Source organism: Monodon monoceros, unplaced genomic scaffold, assembly GCF_005190385.1.
Source record: "Monodon monoceros isolate NGI ecotype Baffin Bay Population unplaced genomic scaffold, NGI_Narwhal_1 Super_Scaffold_12, whole genome shotgun sequence".
In the NCBI taxonomy this organism is placed as follows: domain Eukaryota; kingdom Metazoa; phylum Chordata; class Mammalia; order Artiodactyla; family Monodontidae; genus Monodon; species Monodon monoceros.
This window is the reverse complement of record NW_021703768.1, coordinates 109,873,177-109,890,462: the sequence shown is the minus strand read 5'-3', so window position 1 is coordinate 109,890,462 and position 17,286 is coordinate 109,873,177. Positions and strand designations below refer to the sequence as shown.

At 40.0% G+C, this 17,286-nt stretch overlaps 1 protein-coding gene across 8 annotated transcripts in view; it reads left to right on the top strand.

Annotated features, from left to right (window-relative positions):
* Positions 1-9,744, top strand: part of P4HA2 (prolyl 4-hydroxylase subunit alpha 2) — a 78,590-nt gene extending 68,846 nt beyond the window's left edge. For 5 of the 8 annotated variants that reach the window (XR_003792738.1, XM_029217507.1, XM_029217513.1 and 2 more), the window contains one exon: positions 8,741-9,744. Coding sequence is in view for 7 of the 8 variants with exons in the window: in XM_029217507.1 (XP_029073340.1) it covers positions 8,741-8,811 (71 nt within the window). In the remaining variant the exon portion in view is untranslated. The remainder of the gene's footprint in view (positions 1-8,740) is intronic. The other 3 variants (XM_029217508.1, XM_029217510.1, XM_029217512.1) reach the window with 1 other exon arrangement.
* Positions 9,745-17,286: the final 7,542 nt, after the last annotated feature.

The window sequence follows — 17,286 nt, the reverse complement described above, 5'->3', positions numbered from 1 at the left end:
TTAAGCAAATGAAAAAGAAAATGAGAAAAGAAAAAGTTGTACAAGAAAGCAAATATAAGTACAGTTGACCCTTGAACAAAGCAGGGGAGGAGCTTCAAGATGGCAGAAGAGGGCTTCCATGGTGACGCAGTGGTTAAGAATCTGCCTGCCAATGCAGGGAACACGGGTTCGGGCCCTGGTCCGGGAAGATCCCACATGCCGCGGAGCACCTAAGCCCGTGCGCCACGACTACTGAGCTTGCGCTCTAGAGCCCGTGAGCCACAACTATAGAAGCCCATGCGCTTAGAGCCTGTGCTCTGCAACAAGAGAAGCCACCGCAATGAGAAACCCACACACTGCAACGAAGAGGAGCCCCTGCTCGCCGCAAGTAGAGAAAAGCCCGTGCGGAGCAATGAAGACCCAACGCAGCCAGAAAAAAGAAAAAAAGATGGCGGAAGAGTAAGATGTGGAGATCACCTTCCTCCCCACAAATACATCAGAAATACATCTACATGTGGAACAACCCCTATAGAACACCTACTGAACGCTGGCAGAAGAACTCAGACCTCCCAAAAGGCAAGAAACTCCCCACATACCTGGGTAGGGCAAAAGAAAAAAGAAAAAACAGAGACAAAACAAGAGAGATGGGACCTGCACTAGTGGGAGGGAGCTGTGAAGGAGGAAAGGTTTCCACACAGTAGGAAGCCCCTTCATGGGTGGTGGAGGGGGGAAGCTTCAGAGCCACGGAGGAGAGCGCAGCAACAGGGGTGCAGAGGGCAAAGCAGAGAGATTCCTGCACAGAGGATTGATGCCAGCCAGCACTCAACAGCCCGAGAGGCGTGTCTGCTCACCCACCAGGGGGTGGGGGTGTGGGACCTGGGAGCTGAGGCTCGGGCTTCAGGGGTCAGACCCCAGGGAGAGGACTGGGGTTGGCTGCGTGAACACAGCCTGAAGGGGGTTAGTGTGCCACAGCTAGCCGGGAGGGAGCCCGGGAAAAGGTCTGGAGGTGCCGAAGAGGCAAGAGACTTTTTCTTGCCTCTTTGTTTCGCAGTGCGCAAGGAGAGGGGATTAAGAGCACTGCTTAAAAGAGCTCCAGAGACGGACGTGAGCAGTGGCTATCAGTGCGGACCCCAGAGATGGGCATGAGACACTAAGCCTGCTGCTGCAGCCACCAAGAAGCCTGTGTGCAAGCACAGGTCACTATCCACACCTCCCTTCCTGGGAGCCTGTGCAGCACACCACTGCCAGGGTCCCATGATCCAGGGACAGCATCCCTGGGAGAACACACGGCGTGCCTCATGCTGGTGCAACGTCATGCTGGCATCTGCCACCGCAGGCTTGCCCAGCATTCTGTACCCCTCCCTCCCCCCCGGCCTGGGTGAGCCAGAGTGCCCTAATCAGCTGATACTTTAATCCCATCCTTTCTGAGTGGGGAACAGATGGCCTCAGGCCACCTACACGCAAAGGCAGCGCCCAATCCAAAGCTGAACCCCAGGAGCTGTGTGAACAATGAAGAGAAAGGGAAATCTCTCCCAGCAGCCTCAGGAGCAGTGGATTAAATCTCCACAATCAACTTGATGTACCCTGCATCTATGGAATACCTGAATAGACAACAAATCATCCCAAATTGAGGCAGTGGACTTTGGGAGCAACTATATATTTTTCCTTTTTCTCTTTTTCTGAGTGTGTACGTGTATGCTTCTGTGTGTGATTTTGTCTGTATAGCTTTGCTTTTACCATTTGTCCTAGGGTTCTGGTTTTTTTTTTTCTTTTTAGTATAGATTTTAGCGCTTGCTATCATTGGTGGATTCGTTTTTTGGTTTGGTTGCTCTCTTTTTTATTTTTAAATTTAAAAAAATTTTAATACCTATTTTTTATTTTAATAACTTTATTTTATTATTATTATTATTTCCTTTCTTTTTTTCTCCCCTTTTTTTTGAGCCATGTGGATGACAGGGTCTTCGTGCTCTGGCTGGGTGTCAGGCCTGAGCCTCTGAGGTGGGAGAGCCGAGTTCAGGACATTGGTCCATCAGAGACCTCCCAGCTCCATGTAATATCAAATGGTGAAAATCTCCTAGAAATCTCCATCTCAACGCCAAGACCCAGCTCCACACAACGACCAGCAAGCTACAGTGCTGGACACCCTACGCAAAACAGCCAGGAAGACAGGAACACAACCCCCCCCATTAGCAGAGACGCTGCCTAAAATCATAATAAGGTCACAGACACCGCAAAACACACCACCAGATGCGGACCTGCCCACCAGAAAGACAAGATCCAGCCTCATCCACCAGAACACAGGCACTAGTCCCCTCCACCAGGAAGCCTACACAGCCCACTGAACCTACCTTAGCCACTGGGGACAAACACCAAAAACAATGGGAACTACGAACCTGCAACCTGAGGAAAGGAGACCCTAAACACAGTAAGTTAAGCAAAATGAGAAGACAGAGAAACACACAGCAGATGAAGGAGCAAGGTAAAAACCCACCAGACCAAACAAATGAAGAGGAAATTGGCAGTCTACCTGAAAAAGAATTCAGACTAATGATAGTAAAGATGACCCAAAATCTTGGAAGTAGAATGGAGAAAATACAAGAAACGTTTAACAAGGACCTAGAAGAACTAAAGAGTAAACAAATGATGAACGACACAATAAATGAAATTTAAAACTCTCTAGAAGGAACCAATAGCAGAATAACTGAGGCAGAAGAATGGATAAGTGACCTGGAAGATAAAATAGTGGAAATAACTACTACAGAAGCAGAATAAAAAAAAAGAATGAAAACAATTGAGGACAGTCTCAGAGACCTCTGGTACATCTGGGACAACATTAAATGCACCAACATTCAAATTATAGGGGTCCCAGAAGAACAAGAGAAAAAGAAAGGGACTGAGAAAATATCTGAAGAGATTATAGTTGAAAAACTTCCCTAATATGGGAAAGGAAATAGTTAATCAAGTCCAGGAAGCACAGAGAGTCCCATACAGGATAAATCCAAGGAGAAACACGTTAAGACACATATTAATCAAACCGTCAAAAATTAAATACAGGGCTTCCCCGGTGGCGCAGTGGTTGAGAGTCCACCTGCCAATGCAGGGGACATGGGTTCGTGCCCCAGTCCAGGAAGCTCCCACATGATGCGGAGCGGCTGGGCCCGTGAGCCATGGCCGCTGAGCCTGCGCGTCTGGAGCCTGTGCTCCGCAGCTGGAGAGGGCACAACAGTGAGAGGCCTGCATACCGAAAAAAAAAAAAAAATTGCGAAGAAAACATTAAAAGCAGCAAGGGAAAAACAACAAATAACATACAAGGGAATCCCCATAAGGTTAACAGCTGATATTTCAGCAGAAACTCTGCAAGCCAGAAGGGAGTGGCGGGACATATTTAAAGTGATGAAAGGGAAAAACCTACAACCAAGATTACCCAGCAAGGATCTCATCATATTTGATGGAGAAATTAAAACCTTTACAGACAAGCAAAAGCTAAGAGAATTCAGCACCACCAAACCAGCTCTACAACAAATGCTAAAGGAACTTCTCTAGGCAAGAAACACAAGAGAAGGAAAAGACCTACAATAACAAACCCAAAACAATTAAGAAAATGGGAATAGGAACATACATATCGATAATTACCATAAATGTAAATGGGTTAAATGCCCCAACCAAAAGACATAGACTGGCTGAATAGATACAAAGACAAGACCCATATATCTGCTGTCTACAAGAGACCCACTTCAGACCTAGGGACACATACAGACTGAAAGTGAGGGGATGGAAAAAGATATTCCATGCAAATGGAAATCAAAAGAAAGCTGGAGTAGCAATACTCATATCAGACAAAATAGACTTTAAAACAAGGAGACAAAGAAGGACACTACATAATGATCGAGGGATCAATCCAAGAAGAAGATATAACAATTGTAAATATTTATGCCCCCAACATAGGAGCACCTCAATAAATAAGGCAAATACTAACAGCCATAAAAGGGGAAATCGACAGTAACACAATCATAGTAGGGGACTTTAACAACCCACTTTCACCAATGAACAGATCATCCAAAATGAAAATAAATAAGGAAACACAAGCTTTAAATGATACATTAAACGAGATTAAATGAAAAAGAAATGAAGGAAACGATAGCAAAGATCAATAAAACTAAAAGCTGGTTCTTTGAGGAGATAAACAAAATTGATAAACCATTAGCCAGACTCATCCAGAAAAAAAGGAAGAAGATTCAAATCAATAGAAATTAAAAAGGAGAAGTAACAACTGATACTGCAGAAATACAAAGTATCATGAGAGATTACTACAAGCAACTCTATGCCAATAAAATGGACAGCCTTGAAGAAATGGACAAATTCTTAGAAATGCACAACCTTCCGAGACTGAACCAGGAAGAAATATAAAGACTGATCACAAGCAGTGAAATTGAGATTGTGATTGAAAATCTTCCAACAAACAAAAGCCCAGGACCAGATGGCTTCAAAGGCGAATTCTCTCAAACATTTAAAGAACTAACACCTATCCTTCTCAAACTCTTCCAAAATATAGCAGAGGGAGGAACACTCCCAAACTCATTCTGCGAGGCCACCATCACCCTGATACCAAAACCAAAGATGTCACAAAGAAAACTACAGGCTAATATCACTGATGAACATAGATGAAAAAATCCTCAACAAAATACTAGCAAACAGAATCCAACAGCAGATTAAAAGGATCATACACAATGATCAAGTGGGGTTTATCCCAAGAATGTAAGGATTCTTCAGTATACATGAATCAATCAATGGGATACACCATATTAACAAATTGAAGAATAAAAACCATATGAACATCTCAATAGATGCAGAAAAAGCTTTTGACAAAATTCAACTCAAATTTATGATAAAAACCCTCCAGAAAGTAGGCATAGAGGGAGCTTACCTCAAATAATAGAGGCCATATATGACAAACCCACAGCCAACATTGTCCTCAGTGTTGAAAAACTGAAAGCATTTCCACTAAGATCAGGAACAATACAAGGCTGCCCACACTCACCACTATTATTCAAAATTGTTGTGGAGTTTTAGCCACAGCAATCAGAGAAAAAAAAGAAGTAAAAGGAATCCAAATCGGAAAAGAAGAAGTAAAGCTGTCACTGTTTGCAGATGACTTGATACTATACTTAGAGAATCCTAAAGATGCTACCAGGAAACTACTAGAGCTAATCAATGAATTTGGTAAAGTAGCAGGATACAAAATGAATGCACAGAATTTCTTGCATTCGTATATATTCTTATATTCCTATAATGATGAAAAATCTGAAAGTGAAATTAAGGAAACACTCCCACCTACCATTGCAACAAAAAGAATAAAATACCTAGAAATAAACCTACCTAAGGAGACAAAAGGCCTGTATGCAGAAAACTATAAGATACTGATGAAAGAAGTTAAAGATGATACCAACAGATGGAGAGATATACCATGTTCTTGGATTGGAAGAATGAACATTGTGAAAATGACTATACTACCCAAATCAATCTACAGATTCAATGCAATCCCTGTCAAACTGCCACTGGCATTTTTCACAGAGCTAGAACAAAAAATTTCACAATTTGTATGGAAACACAAAAGACCCCAAATAGCCCAAGCAATCTTGAGAAAGAAAAACGGAGCTGGAGGAATCAGGCTGTTGGACTTCAGACTATACTACCAAGCTACAGTAATCAAGACATTATGGTACTGGCACAAAAACAGAAATATAGATCAATGGAACAGGATAGAAATCCCCGAAATAAATCCACGCACATATGGTCACCTTATTTTTGATAAAGGAGGCAAGAATATACAACAGATTAAAGACAGCCTCTTCAATAAGTGGTGCTGGGAAATCTGGACAGGTACATGTAAATGTATGAGATTGGAACACTCCCTAACACCATACACAAAAATAAGCTCAAAATGGATTAAAGACCTAAATGTAAGGCCAGAAACTATCAAACTCTTAGAGGAAAACAGGCAGAACATTCTATGACATAAATCACAGCAAGATCCTTTTTGACCCACCTCCTAGAGAAATGGAAATAAAAACAAAAATAAATGAGACCTAATGAAACTTAAAAGCTTTTGCACAGCAAAGGAAACCATAAACAAGATGAAAACACAACCTTCAGCATGGGAGAAAATATTTGCAAATGAAGCAACTGACAAAGGATTAATCTCCAAAATTTACAAGCAGTGCATGCAGCTCAATATCTAAAGAAACGGACAACCCAATCCAAAAATGGGCAGAAGATCTATATAGACATTTCTCCAAAGAAGATACACAGATTGCCAACAAACATATAAAAGAATGCTCAACTTCATTTATCATTAGAGAAATGAAAATCAGAACTACAATGAGATATCATCTCACACCAGTCAGAATGGCCATCACAAAAAATCTACAAACAATAAATGCTGGAGAAAAGGGAACCCTCCTGCACTGTTAGTGGGAATGTAAATTGATACAGCCACTATGGAGAACAGTGTGGAGGTTCCTTAAAAAACTAAAAATAGAACTACCATACGACCCAGCAATCCCACTACTGGGCATATACCCGAGAAAGCTATAATTCAAAAAGAGTCATGTTAACACAATGTTCATTGCAGCTTTATTTACAATAGCCAGGACATGGAAGCAACCTCAGTGTCCATTGATGAATGGATAAAGAAAATGTGGCACATATATACAATGGAATATTAGTCTGCCAGAAAAGGAAACGAAATTGAGTTACTTGTAGTGAGGTGGATGGACCTAGAGTCTGTCATACAGAGTGAAGTAAATCAGAAAGAGAAAAACAAGTAATGTATGCTAACACATATATATGGAATTTAAAAAAAAGAAAAAAGGTCATGAGGAACCTAGGGGCAGGATGGGAATAAAGACTCAGACCTACTGGAGAATGGACTTGAGACCATGGAGAGGGGGAATGGTAAGCTGGGACAAAGTGAGAGAGTGGCATGGATATATATACACTACCATATGTAAAACTGATAGCTGGTAGGAAGCAGCCACATTGCACAGGGAGATCAGCTCAGTGCTTTGTGACCACCTAGGGGGTGGGATAGGGAGGGAGACACAAGAGGGAAGAGGTATGGGGATGTACATATATGTATAGCTGATTCACTTTGGTATAAAGCAGAAACTAACACACCATTGTAAAGCAGTTATACTCCAATAAAGATGTTGAAAAAACCCCCCAAAAAACAAAGCAGGGGTTAGGGGTGCTGACCCTCTGCACAGCTGAAAATCCGTGTCTCTTTTTTTTTTTTTTTTTGGCGGTACGCGGTACTCTCACTGTTGTGGCCTCTCCAGTTGCGGAGCACAGGCTCCGGACGCGCAGGCTCAGCGGCCATGGCTCATAGACCTAGCCGCTCCGCGGCATGTGGGATCTTCCCGGACCGGGGCCGGAGCCCATGTCCCCTGCATCGGCAGGCGGACTCTCAACGACTGCGCCACCAGGGAAGCCCCCGTGTCTCATTTATAGTTGGCCCTCCATATGCACGGTTCCTCCATATCCAAGGTTCTGCATTTTCAAATTCAGCCAATTGCGGATCATGTAGTACTGTAGTATTTACTAATGAAAAAAATCCGCATATAAGTGGACTCGCTCAGTTCGAACGTGTTGTTCAAGGGTGAGCTGTATCATCTATTTGGTAGCTCAAGTGTGAGTAATATTTACATGACATAATAATGTAAATACTGAATATTAAGTTAACTAGAACTTGTGATTTAACTATATTGGGGGATGGGAGGGGGATCTATGTATTTTAAGAGTGGTGTAAAAAATTCCAAATCTCCATATTCTATGGTAGACTGTCAACATATAAGATCTAAAGTTGGAAGTCAAGAAATAACATTATGTTTTAGAAAAATGAGGATAAATATCAGAAGAAACAAGAGTTGAATGTTAGAGGAAGTGGGGATTGGTGGTGGGAAGGAGTAGGTAGGAGATTGCTATTTATCATTATAAGCCTTGTAGAACAATTTGAGTTTTTCAACTAAGTTCGTGTATTACTTACAAAAATTAGTTATTATTAATTGTATTTTAAAAGTACTATGACTTCATTAGTACATTAAAAGCAATTTGTTTTTTCATTCATTATGAAAGAGTCTATATTGAGAAGTGAAATTGTGGTTTGTGAACATGTAAGACACAACTTTAGGTGATAGTGCTAGCATCAGCTCTGCTTCTCTGCTACCCACAGAACACAAGATTGATCTGCCGGCCCAGAGCTCCTGAGGTTGACATCCAGGCCCTCCACAATCCTGACAGACTTCCTCGTCTCTTACCTTTGAGTTCCCACCCACCCCATCCCAGTAATATCAAACTTGTTGGGGTCTTTGACATATACCAGTGTGGATCATGCCTTGATGTCTTTCTCATCCTGTTCCCACTTCCTAGACCCCCTTGGTATAGGAACCACCTATTCTGTCCATCTTCTTCCCTGGATAACTCCTATTCAGGGAGTCCCAGCCCTGGGGTTTCCTCTTCCCCCACATGGTTAGATGCCCTTTGGCTCTGTTTCCATAACAACCTACACACATGTATCGTGTGTCACTGACAGAGTTTTGTACGATTATCTCTCTTTCTCACCAGCTCATAAGTAACTTGATGCCCGAAACCAAGTCTTAGTCATGTCTGATCCCCAGGCCCAGTGTAGGAGTCATCAAGAAGGAATCATTAATTTTGGCTGCTGAACCAACAGGATTGTAATGTACTTTCTATCTGTTCACAGTCTCCAATAAGTGGTTCCATGAACGAGGACAGGAGTTCTTGAGGCCATGTGGATCAACAGAAGTTGACTGACATCCTTTTCTGCCCTTCACCTCCCTGGCCCCACAGCCCATGTTGTCTTCAAGTTCAACGTGACAGACCCCCTCTACTTTCCAGCCTTTGTCAGGCGGCTCTTTGGAGGCGTGAATGTTTGTCTGGAGCAGAGATGGTCCTGGGGAAGGTCCTGGGTGACTTGGGTGACCTGGGTCCCAGCCTCACCTGTCAGCTATCTCTGGTCGCAAGGGTAGGGTTGGAGCAGAGTCAGGTGGTCTAGTACCTAGCAAGGTGCTTTTGTACCTCAGGTGCTTTAGGTGTGAGATGTTTCAGTGAACCAAAGTTCTGATACCTTGTTTACATGCTTGTTTTTATGGAATTTCTATTAATGTGGCTTTAACCAAAAAATAAAATGTCCCTGCCAGAAGCCTTAAAGAGCCTTATTTGGAGTATTTTTTTAAGACGGGGAGCTTTTACCAAGTTCACCATTTCCTATGCATCTTCTCTGTACAGGCAGAATCTAGGTAATGAATACTTGAGTGGCAAACCTGAAGTTAGGTTCTAGACCAGGTTTCAACACTTATTTTTTCTCTAAGCTTCAGTGTCCTTTCTGCAAAGTAAGGGAGACAGTCCCTCCTTGCATCTCAGAGAACATAGAGATCATGTATGTCCATGATTGTGATGCTGTTATAATTTGAAATTTCTAACTTTAAAAATTTGAGATATACACACAATTGTTTGTGATACATAGACGTACAGTTTAAAGAATATGCAGGTGAGCACGAGCACCCATGTCACCATCACCTGGGTTAGAGAAGAGATTATTTTCAAATTTACACCTCAGGACCTGCTGTGAGTCCCTCCATGATCACATTTCTGACCTTGCCCCCATACCTCAGTGGTAACCATTGTCTAGTGATTTGTGGTAGTCATGCTTTTGCTTTTCTTTGTAGTTTTACTATATGTGTCTATATCCCTAAATAAATAGTAATAAAAAATAAAAAATAATTTTATTTTAGATAAAATTTATTTTAAAATAAAAATTTTATTACTAAATAAATAGTAATAAAAAATAAATAAAAAATTTGTTTTCCCTTATTTTGAACTTTCTGTAATGGAATCAGTATATTTTGGGGGGTGTTTGGCTTCGTTTATTTTACAGTTGTTTCTAGGATTCATTCATGTTACTGTGCAGCTGTAGTTTATGTTAACTCGTGTAGTTCAGTTCTGTTAGTGTATTTGGTAGGACAGCACCATATTATAGCTGATATACTGTTGATAGACATTTGAGTTGGTTTCAGTCTTTTATAATATGAATAAGGCTGCCATTGCATTTTATATGTGATTTCTGGTGCAAATAAACACATTTCTGTAGAATGTATTTCTAGAAGTGAAAATTCTGAGTCTAAGTAGGTGTGTCTTCAACTTTACCATATAATGTATTCCAGAGTGGTTATGCACATTGTCACCAGGAGTAAATAAGAGTTCTTGTTATCCCAGCCTTCTCCAATATCTGGTATTATCATACTTGTGCATTTTAGCTAGCTTGTTATGTGTATAGTGTTATCTATTTTAACATGATTATTGACATTGAACACCTTTTTGTATGTTTATTAGTCTTTAGGTTTCATCTTTGTCTATTAAAGTCTTTTTCTTACTAATTCACAGGAATTTTTAATATATTAGGGACACAGGCTCTTTGTTGGTTACATGTTTTGCAAATATCTTTTTTCTAGTTTGTCTTTTCACTCCTAGTTCTGTCTTTTGATGAACAAAAGTTCTTAATTTCTATGTCAAATTTATCAAGCTTTTTCCTTTTGATTTATGGTTTTTATGTCTTGTTTAAGAAATTCTTCTGTATCCCAAGATTATGAAGATATTTCTTATATTCTTTTTTTTTTCGCGGTATGCAGGCCTCTCACTGTTGTGGCCTCTCCCGTTGCGGAGCACAGGCTCCGGACGCACAGGCTCAGCGGCCATGGCTCATAGACCTAGCCGCTCCGCGGCCTGTGGGATCTTCCCGGACTGGGGCACGAACCAGTGTCCCCTGCATCGGCAGGCGGACTCTCAACTGCTGCACCACCAGGGAAGCCCTCTTATATTCTTTTCTAAAATCATTATAGTCATATCTTTTACATTTGTATCTTTAATATACCTAGGTTTTATTTTTGTATATGAGGTGCAAGGGTCTACTTAAAAAGATTCTTTTTACATATTTTATTAGGCTAGGCTAGACTAATGCTAGAGTAATAAAATAATCCCGATATATCAGTGGCTTAATGTATAAAACTCTCATGCAAAAAATCACTGGCTCTAAGGGCAACTGTTACCTATCTTCTGCCATGCAATCTCCCTCTAGTGCCTTCCACCATCAGAACCTAACAGGAAGCCAGCTAGTAAGGGAATCTGAGAAATACAGAGAGTTGCAACTCCAGTATAACAGCAGAGTATAGAAAAATGAGTTTAGAGCTGAGAAACAACAAAAATTACTAGCAAGCTAGGTGGGTTGGTTTGTTTGTTTTTGGTCCTGTTTGAGATGCTTTGGGCTTTTTGAATCTGTGCAGTAGTATCTTTAATCAGTTTGGGATAATTATTCAATCCTTTTCTCTTTCAATGTTTTCTGCATTCCTTCTGGAACTCTGGTGAAATGTAAATTAGAGTATATTGTACTATTCTTATCTCTTAAGCTGTCTTTCATATTTTTACTATCTATGCTATGTTTTTGGGTAATTTTTACAACTGTCTTCTTATATACTAATCCATTTCTATTAAATATATCTAGGAGTTTTTTTTTAACCACTTTAAAGATGTAATTCCATTCTTTTCTGTCTATACTATTTCTGTTGAAAATTCAGTGATCTTGTCATTTTGTTGCTCTTTTGAAAGTAATTTCCCCCCCCCCCCCCTCCCTACTATCTGAATTTTAAAATTTTTCTTTGTTTTGGTTTTCACTAGTTTTACTATGATGTACCTAGTGTGAGTTTCTCTTTTTATTTTCTGGCCTGGCATTTACAGAGCTTCTGGAATTTGTGGGTTGATGTCTTTGATCAGTTTTGAAAGTTTCTCAGACATTATTCAAATATTGTTTCTGTCTCATTTTCTGTCTCTCCTCTCTTTCTGGGGTCCCAGTAATCTGGATTTTCATTGTGTTTCATTATGTCTCCTTTTCTGTATCTTCCATTCTTTTTCCCCCTTGCGCTTCACACTAGATATTTTCTATTAATCTGTCTTCTAATTCATTCATCTATTTTTCAGTTCTAGAATGTCTTTTCAATTTTTTTTAATAGATTCTAATTCTCTGGGGAATTTACCTTTTGTTTTCTCCATGTTTTTCTTTAAGTAATGAATCAGTTATTTTAAAGTTCTTGTCTGAACTCCATGATTTAGATTTTCTATGTATCTCTTTCTATTGTCTTTTTTTCCTGTGGTTTCTGGTCATTTGGTCCATTCTGTTGGTATGCCTGATAATTTTTGATTGAATGCTGGGCACTGTGTATGACAAATTATAGAGGCTCTGGATGGTGATAACCTCCTACACCACTCTCCTACTAGGCAGAGTGAGGACTGATCACCTCAATCCAGTCAGGGCCTGGGCTGACTTAATTAAAGCTGGGTTGCAGTTTTCTTCAGACACTACCTCTGGGTTACCCTTGTTATCCCCTGTCAGGGAGGAGAAAATTTCCCCTTCTTCTCCTCTTGAGTTCTTGTGGCTGGTATAATAATAAAATTGATATAAGACAGATTAACAGGAGAAAAAAACATTTTAAATCATGCATACAGAGGTCTCATAGAAATGGGATCTAAGAAGTGGCCAAAGCAGGCAGCTTTTATACCTTTTAGACAAAGAAACAATAAAGTTGTGAAGCATTGGCAGGACAAAGAAACTTAGGTTTTGGGTGCTCAATAAAAAACCAAAACAGAATTTGGACTTAGGGTGGTAAATTAAATAAGTAACAAGATTTATGCAGGCTCCTCAGTCTGAATGATAATGATATCACTTAACTCTGGTGATAAGGGTGTCCTTCTACCTCCAGATGCAAGGAGGGCAACTTTCACACGAGAGATTTATTTCCTGCTTTCAGGGAGACAGAAAGGAGGGTCAGAGTGTCCCCCTTGTGATGTCTATTTCTTAAGTAACTTTGATTCAAAATAATATGCCATTGAGGTACATTTTGGGGTGGCCTACCCTGGGCCCCAATACCCCCTTACAGGATATAGTCCACCAGGGATTTTTTAGTTGACAGCCTAGAGTGTTCCCTGGATCTGTCTCACTGGCAGTTCTACACTTCTAATCCTTGTATCCTCAGTATCTAGACATTGCCCCCCAAATCCATTTTTTTCCCAGATGTTTTCTGCTTAACTTCTTAATCTTCCATTGTGCATGGCTTCAGATTTCAGAAAATGTCCTAATGGGTAAACAGTCTGAGTGGTTTACTAAGTTCCACACCCCTCCCTCGTATTCAATATGCTAAAAAAATTAGTCTCATTTTTGTCTTACAGTGCCCTTTGAGACCACCAAGACCTCTGCTGGTTTCTGTCTCTTAGCAGTTGCCCATTGCTTGGGTCCTTTATCTGGATCCTCAGTCTCTTATGCTATGCCTAGAATCAGTAAATGATCAAAGGATAAAAGAGGCCAGAGTTTTGGCTCACCCACCTGAGATTCATCCTTCCCCAGGATCTTGATGCTTAAGCCCTTTTTGCTTCAGCAGTCTGTTGATGTCTTCAGATTTTTAAGAGATTTATCCAGCTTTCATGGTTTCATGAAAGTTGATTTACCACAAGCTATTCCATCTTAGCTAGGAGTAGAATTCTCTTATTCATTTGTTTTTGACATTAATATTCATGTGAAATGAAATACAGATATCATTTGCCTTTGATATCTTCCTTTGTTACCTGGTATAATAAGATGTTCCACATTCATCTTAAACATTTCCTGCATTAAGCATGGAATCAGCTATTAAGGAATCTGTTATGTGTTGTTGCCTTCCTGTCAACCCCTGTATGGTCCTGGAAACAAACAGAAGATAACCTTAGAGATATGGCATTGTTTTCAGTAATCTTTATTAACCTACTTAGCTAAGTATTAACATGTTCACTATGGCACCAAAGAGTTGAACATTTCAGTGTGCGTGAGGTAGTGTGCTAGGAATGTTGCAGTCTGTTATTTCAAACTCACAACTCTTTAGAACAGATACAGAAGAAGCTGAAGGTCAGAAAGGTTAGATAATGTATCTGAGGTCACATGAGGTCTCATTGCTGGTTAGTGAAAGGCTTGGAAATCAGACCCTGATCTGGCAGCTTCCCAAAGCCTTTGACCTAAAAAAAGTAATTTATATTTTTATTCATTCAACAGTTATTAAAGATTTGATGTGGTAGCAAAGATAAATACTGCCTTTACCTTTAAATAATTTTGGGTAATGGAACAGATTCATAAATAGACGTGTAAAGTTTGAGAGGTTTGATAACAGAGAACCTAGTGCTTGAGTAGCATAGGAGAGTGAGGTCTCATTTAACGAGGGAGTTGGCACCACATTAGATCTGGGTCTTGAAGTATAAATAGAAATTTTTTTCCTATGCTATCCCAGTTTGAAATACATGCACATGGCTTAAAAAGTAAGGAACAGAAGAGCTTACCATGAATAATGCTTTCCCACCCTACTCTCTCCTCCTCTGGTCCCCCTTCTGAGAGGAACTTTTTCAATTGTCTTTAATTGTTCTGACTCTAAAGCATATATTTACAAAGTGCTGTCTCTTGATTTTTCCACTTTAGAAATTTGAGAGATGATCATCTAGCTTTATTCACTATCCTACATTACATATTTCCCCTCCCTTTGTCACTTTTTGATAGCTATAGTCCTTTCTTCTTTGCCTGGTAACACAAACGTCTTTTTTGTTCTGTAAGCCTAAGGTAACATCTCTGACATTTTAGTATGTGAGCTGAAGATCTAGACTAGTGTTTGACGAAACAACTGGTCACCATAGTCTAGCCAAGTTGACATATAAAATTAGCTTTCACATGCCTTTTTACCTCCCAACTTGTGTCAGTTATACTTTGGACACTTTTAATATCCAGGATAAGTTGAGTTTAAAAGTTGGAAAACAAAAACTACGTATGTATCTTAGTTTAAGTCATTATGATGTTGATGTAGCTATCGTAAAAAGGAATCTGTGCCTTATTTGTCTAATAAAATTCAAAACAAATTTACAATGTGTGTTAGTTTGCTAGGGCTGTCAAAACAAAATATCACAGACTGAGTTGTTTAAAACAAATTTATTTTCTCACAGTTCTGGAGGCTAGAAGTCCAAGATGAAGGTGTCAGGAAGTCTGGTTTCTTCTGAGGCTTTTCTCCTTGGCTTGCAGATAGTCACTTTCTCACTGTGTCTTCACATGGTCACCCCTCGATGTGTCTGTGTCCAAATCTCCTCTTATAAGGACACCAGTTATATTGGATTAGGGCCCACCCATATGACCTCATCTTACCTTAATTACCTCTTTAAGGCCCTAATTCCATATACAGTTGTATTTCAAGGTACTACGTGTCAGGACTTGAACGTATGAATTTCGGGGAGGTACATAATGCTGCTAGGAAATCATATTAGATCTGCAACATTATTGGGAATAAAAGAGGCAAAATACTTTCCCTTACTTTTTGTATATCAGATGTAGCCCATCGTGAACAAGTGTGTCAGATTTTTCAGTATGTCTGCATTAAGAATATCATAACAGGGACTTCCCTGGTGGTCCAGTGGTTAGGAATCTGACTTCCAATGCAGGGGATGCCGGTTCGATCCCTGGTCGGGGAACTAAGATCCCACATGCCCCAGGGCAACCAAGCCCGCACAACTCTAGAGCCCATGCACCACAACTAGAGAGCCTGTGTGCTGCAACTACTAAGCCCGCACGTGCTCTGGAGCCCGTGCGCCACAACTAGAGAGAAGCCCGTATATCACAACGAAAGATGCCACATGCCACAACGATGATCCTGCGTGCCACAATTAAGACCCGACGCAGCCAAATCAATAAATAAATATTAATAAGAAAGAATATAACAGAAGAAATTTTGATTTTACTGAAGAGATGAAGAGATTAAGGGATATGAGCTATCTTATGAAATGAAACTTTTAATAAAATATCTTTGAGGCCAGAGTTATGTTAATGGAACATATATTGCAGGTGTGTACATAGGGTATACAAGCCACTATTTCCCCCCAAAATGATTACGCCAAATTTGTGCCTTGCTCAGCTCATAATTTAATGTGCAAAAAGACTGCTTTCAGTGACTTCAAATATAACCTTTTCAGTACTGTACAGAAGATATAGATATACTGATAGATATAGATAAAATTCATTGAGCAGTTAGAATATTATGACTGTTCTAAAAACTACATTAAAATACAAATGCTAATCCTGAGGGGCATCAAGATCAAATGCGATCAAGGCACTTCACACAAATTAAAGATGTTTGTCAAATGTTAAAAGGTATAACATCAAACGACAAAATACAACATGCTGAAACATAAAGCATCATTGTGCAAATAGATTACAAATTTTTATGCAACTTATATGTTGGGGATGATATTTTGAACTAAAAAAAGTTTTTAAAAAATCACGACTATATACAAAGCTGCATGCTTAATAGAAGTCCTATCCCTTTGCTTATAACAAATGAGAGCAAGTAACTGAAAGTATGTTTGATTAATGTTAAACTTTAGCAAGAGGTATGAATATACTTCCTGAATTTGAAAACGAAATTAGGAATGTAAAAATTATTGAATGAGTCTATCAATTATTATAAAAAAGTGTTTATCAAATAGAAATTAAAGAGATTATAGATATCCTAGATGTGGACTTACCAAGTGAAGTGTCTTCAGATATTCTGAATTTTTACCTGGAGAAAAGTTACTTTCTATGAATACATCTGATTTACAAAAAGCAGCCTGTTAAATAGTCTGATAATTTAAATACTATGGACATTTCACCTGAAGTAGTTTTAATGATTTGTAATATCAAATCAGCATTGTGTTTGGATCCTCTAAAACTGATTCACAAATTTTTCTTAGCGCAATCTTATACAAACTTGGAAGTGGTCTAGGGAATTTTGTTCTAAATACCAGTCACAGTGGCATCCTACAAAAGAAGTTTCAGGGCTTCCCTGGAGGCGCAGTGGTTGGGAGTCCGCCTGCCAGTGCAGGGGACGTGGGTTCGAGCCCTGTTCCGGGGGGATCCCACATGCCGCGGAGCGACCGAGCCTGTGGGCCACAGCTGGTGAGCCTGCGCTCTGGAGCCCGTGCTCCGCAAAAAGAGAGGCCACCGAGGTAGGAGGCCCACGCACCGCAGGGAGGAGTGGTCCCCCGCTCTCCCCAACTGGAAAAAGCACGCACACAGCTTCAAAGACCCAATGCAGCCAAAAGAAAAACAAAAAATTAAATAAATTGAAAAAAAGAGAAAAGCATTAAAAAATATGTTTCTAAAAAAAAAGTTTCAGTAAACTGAAGCTAATTTAAGATGACTTA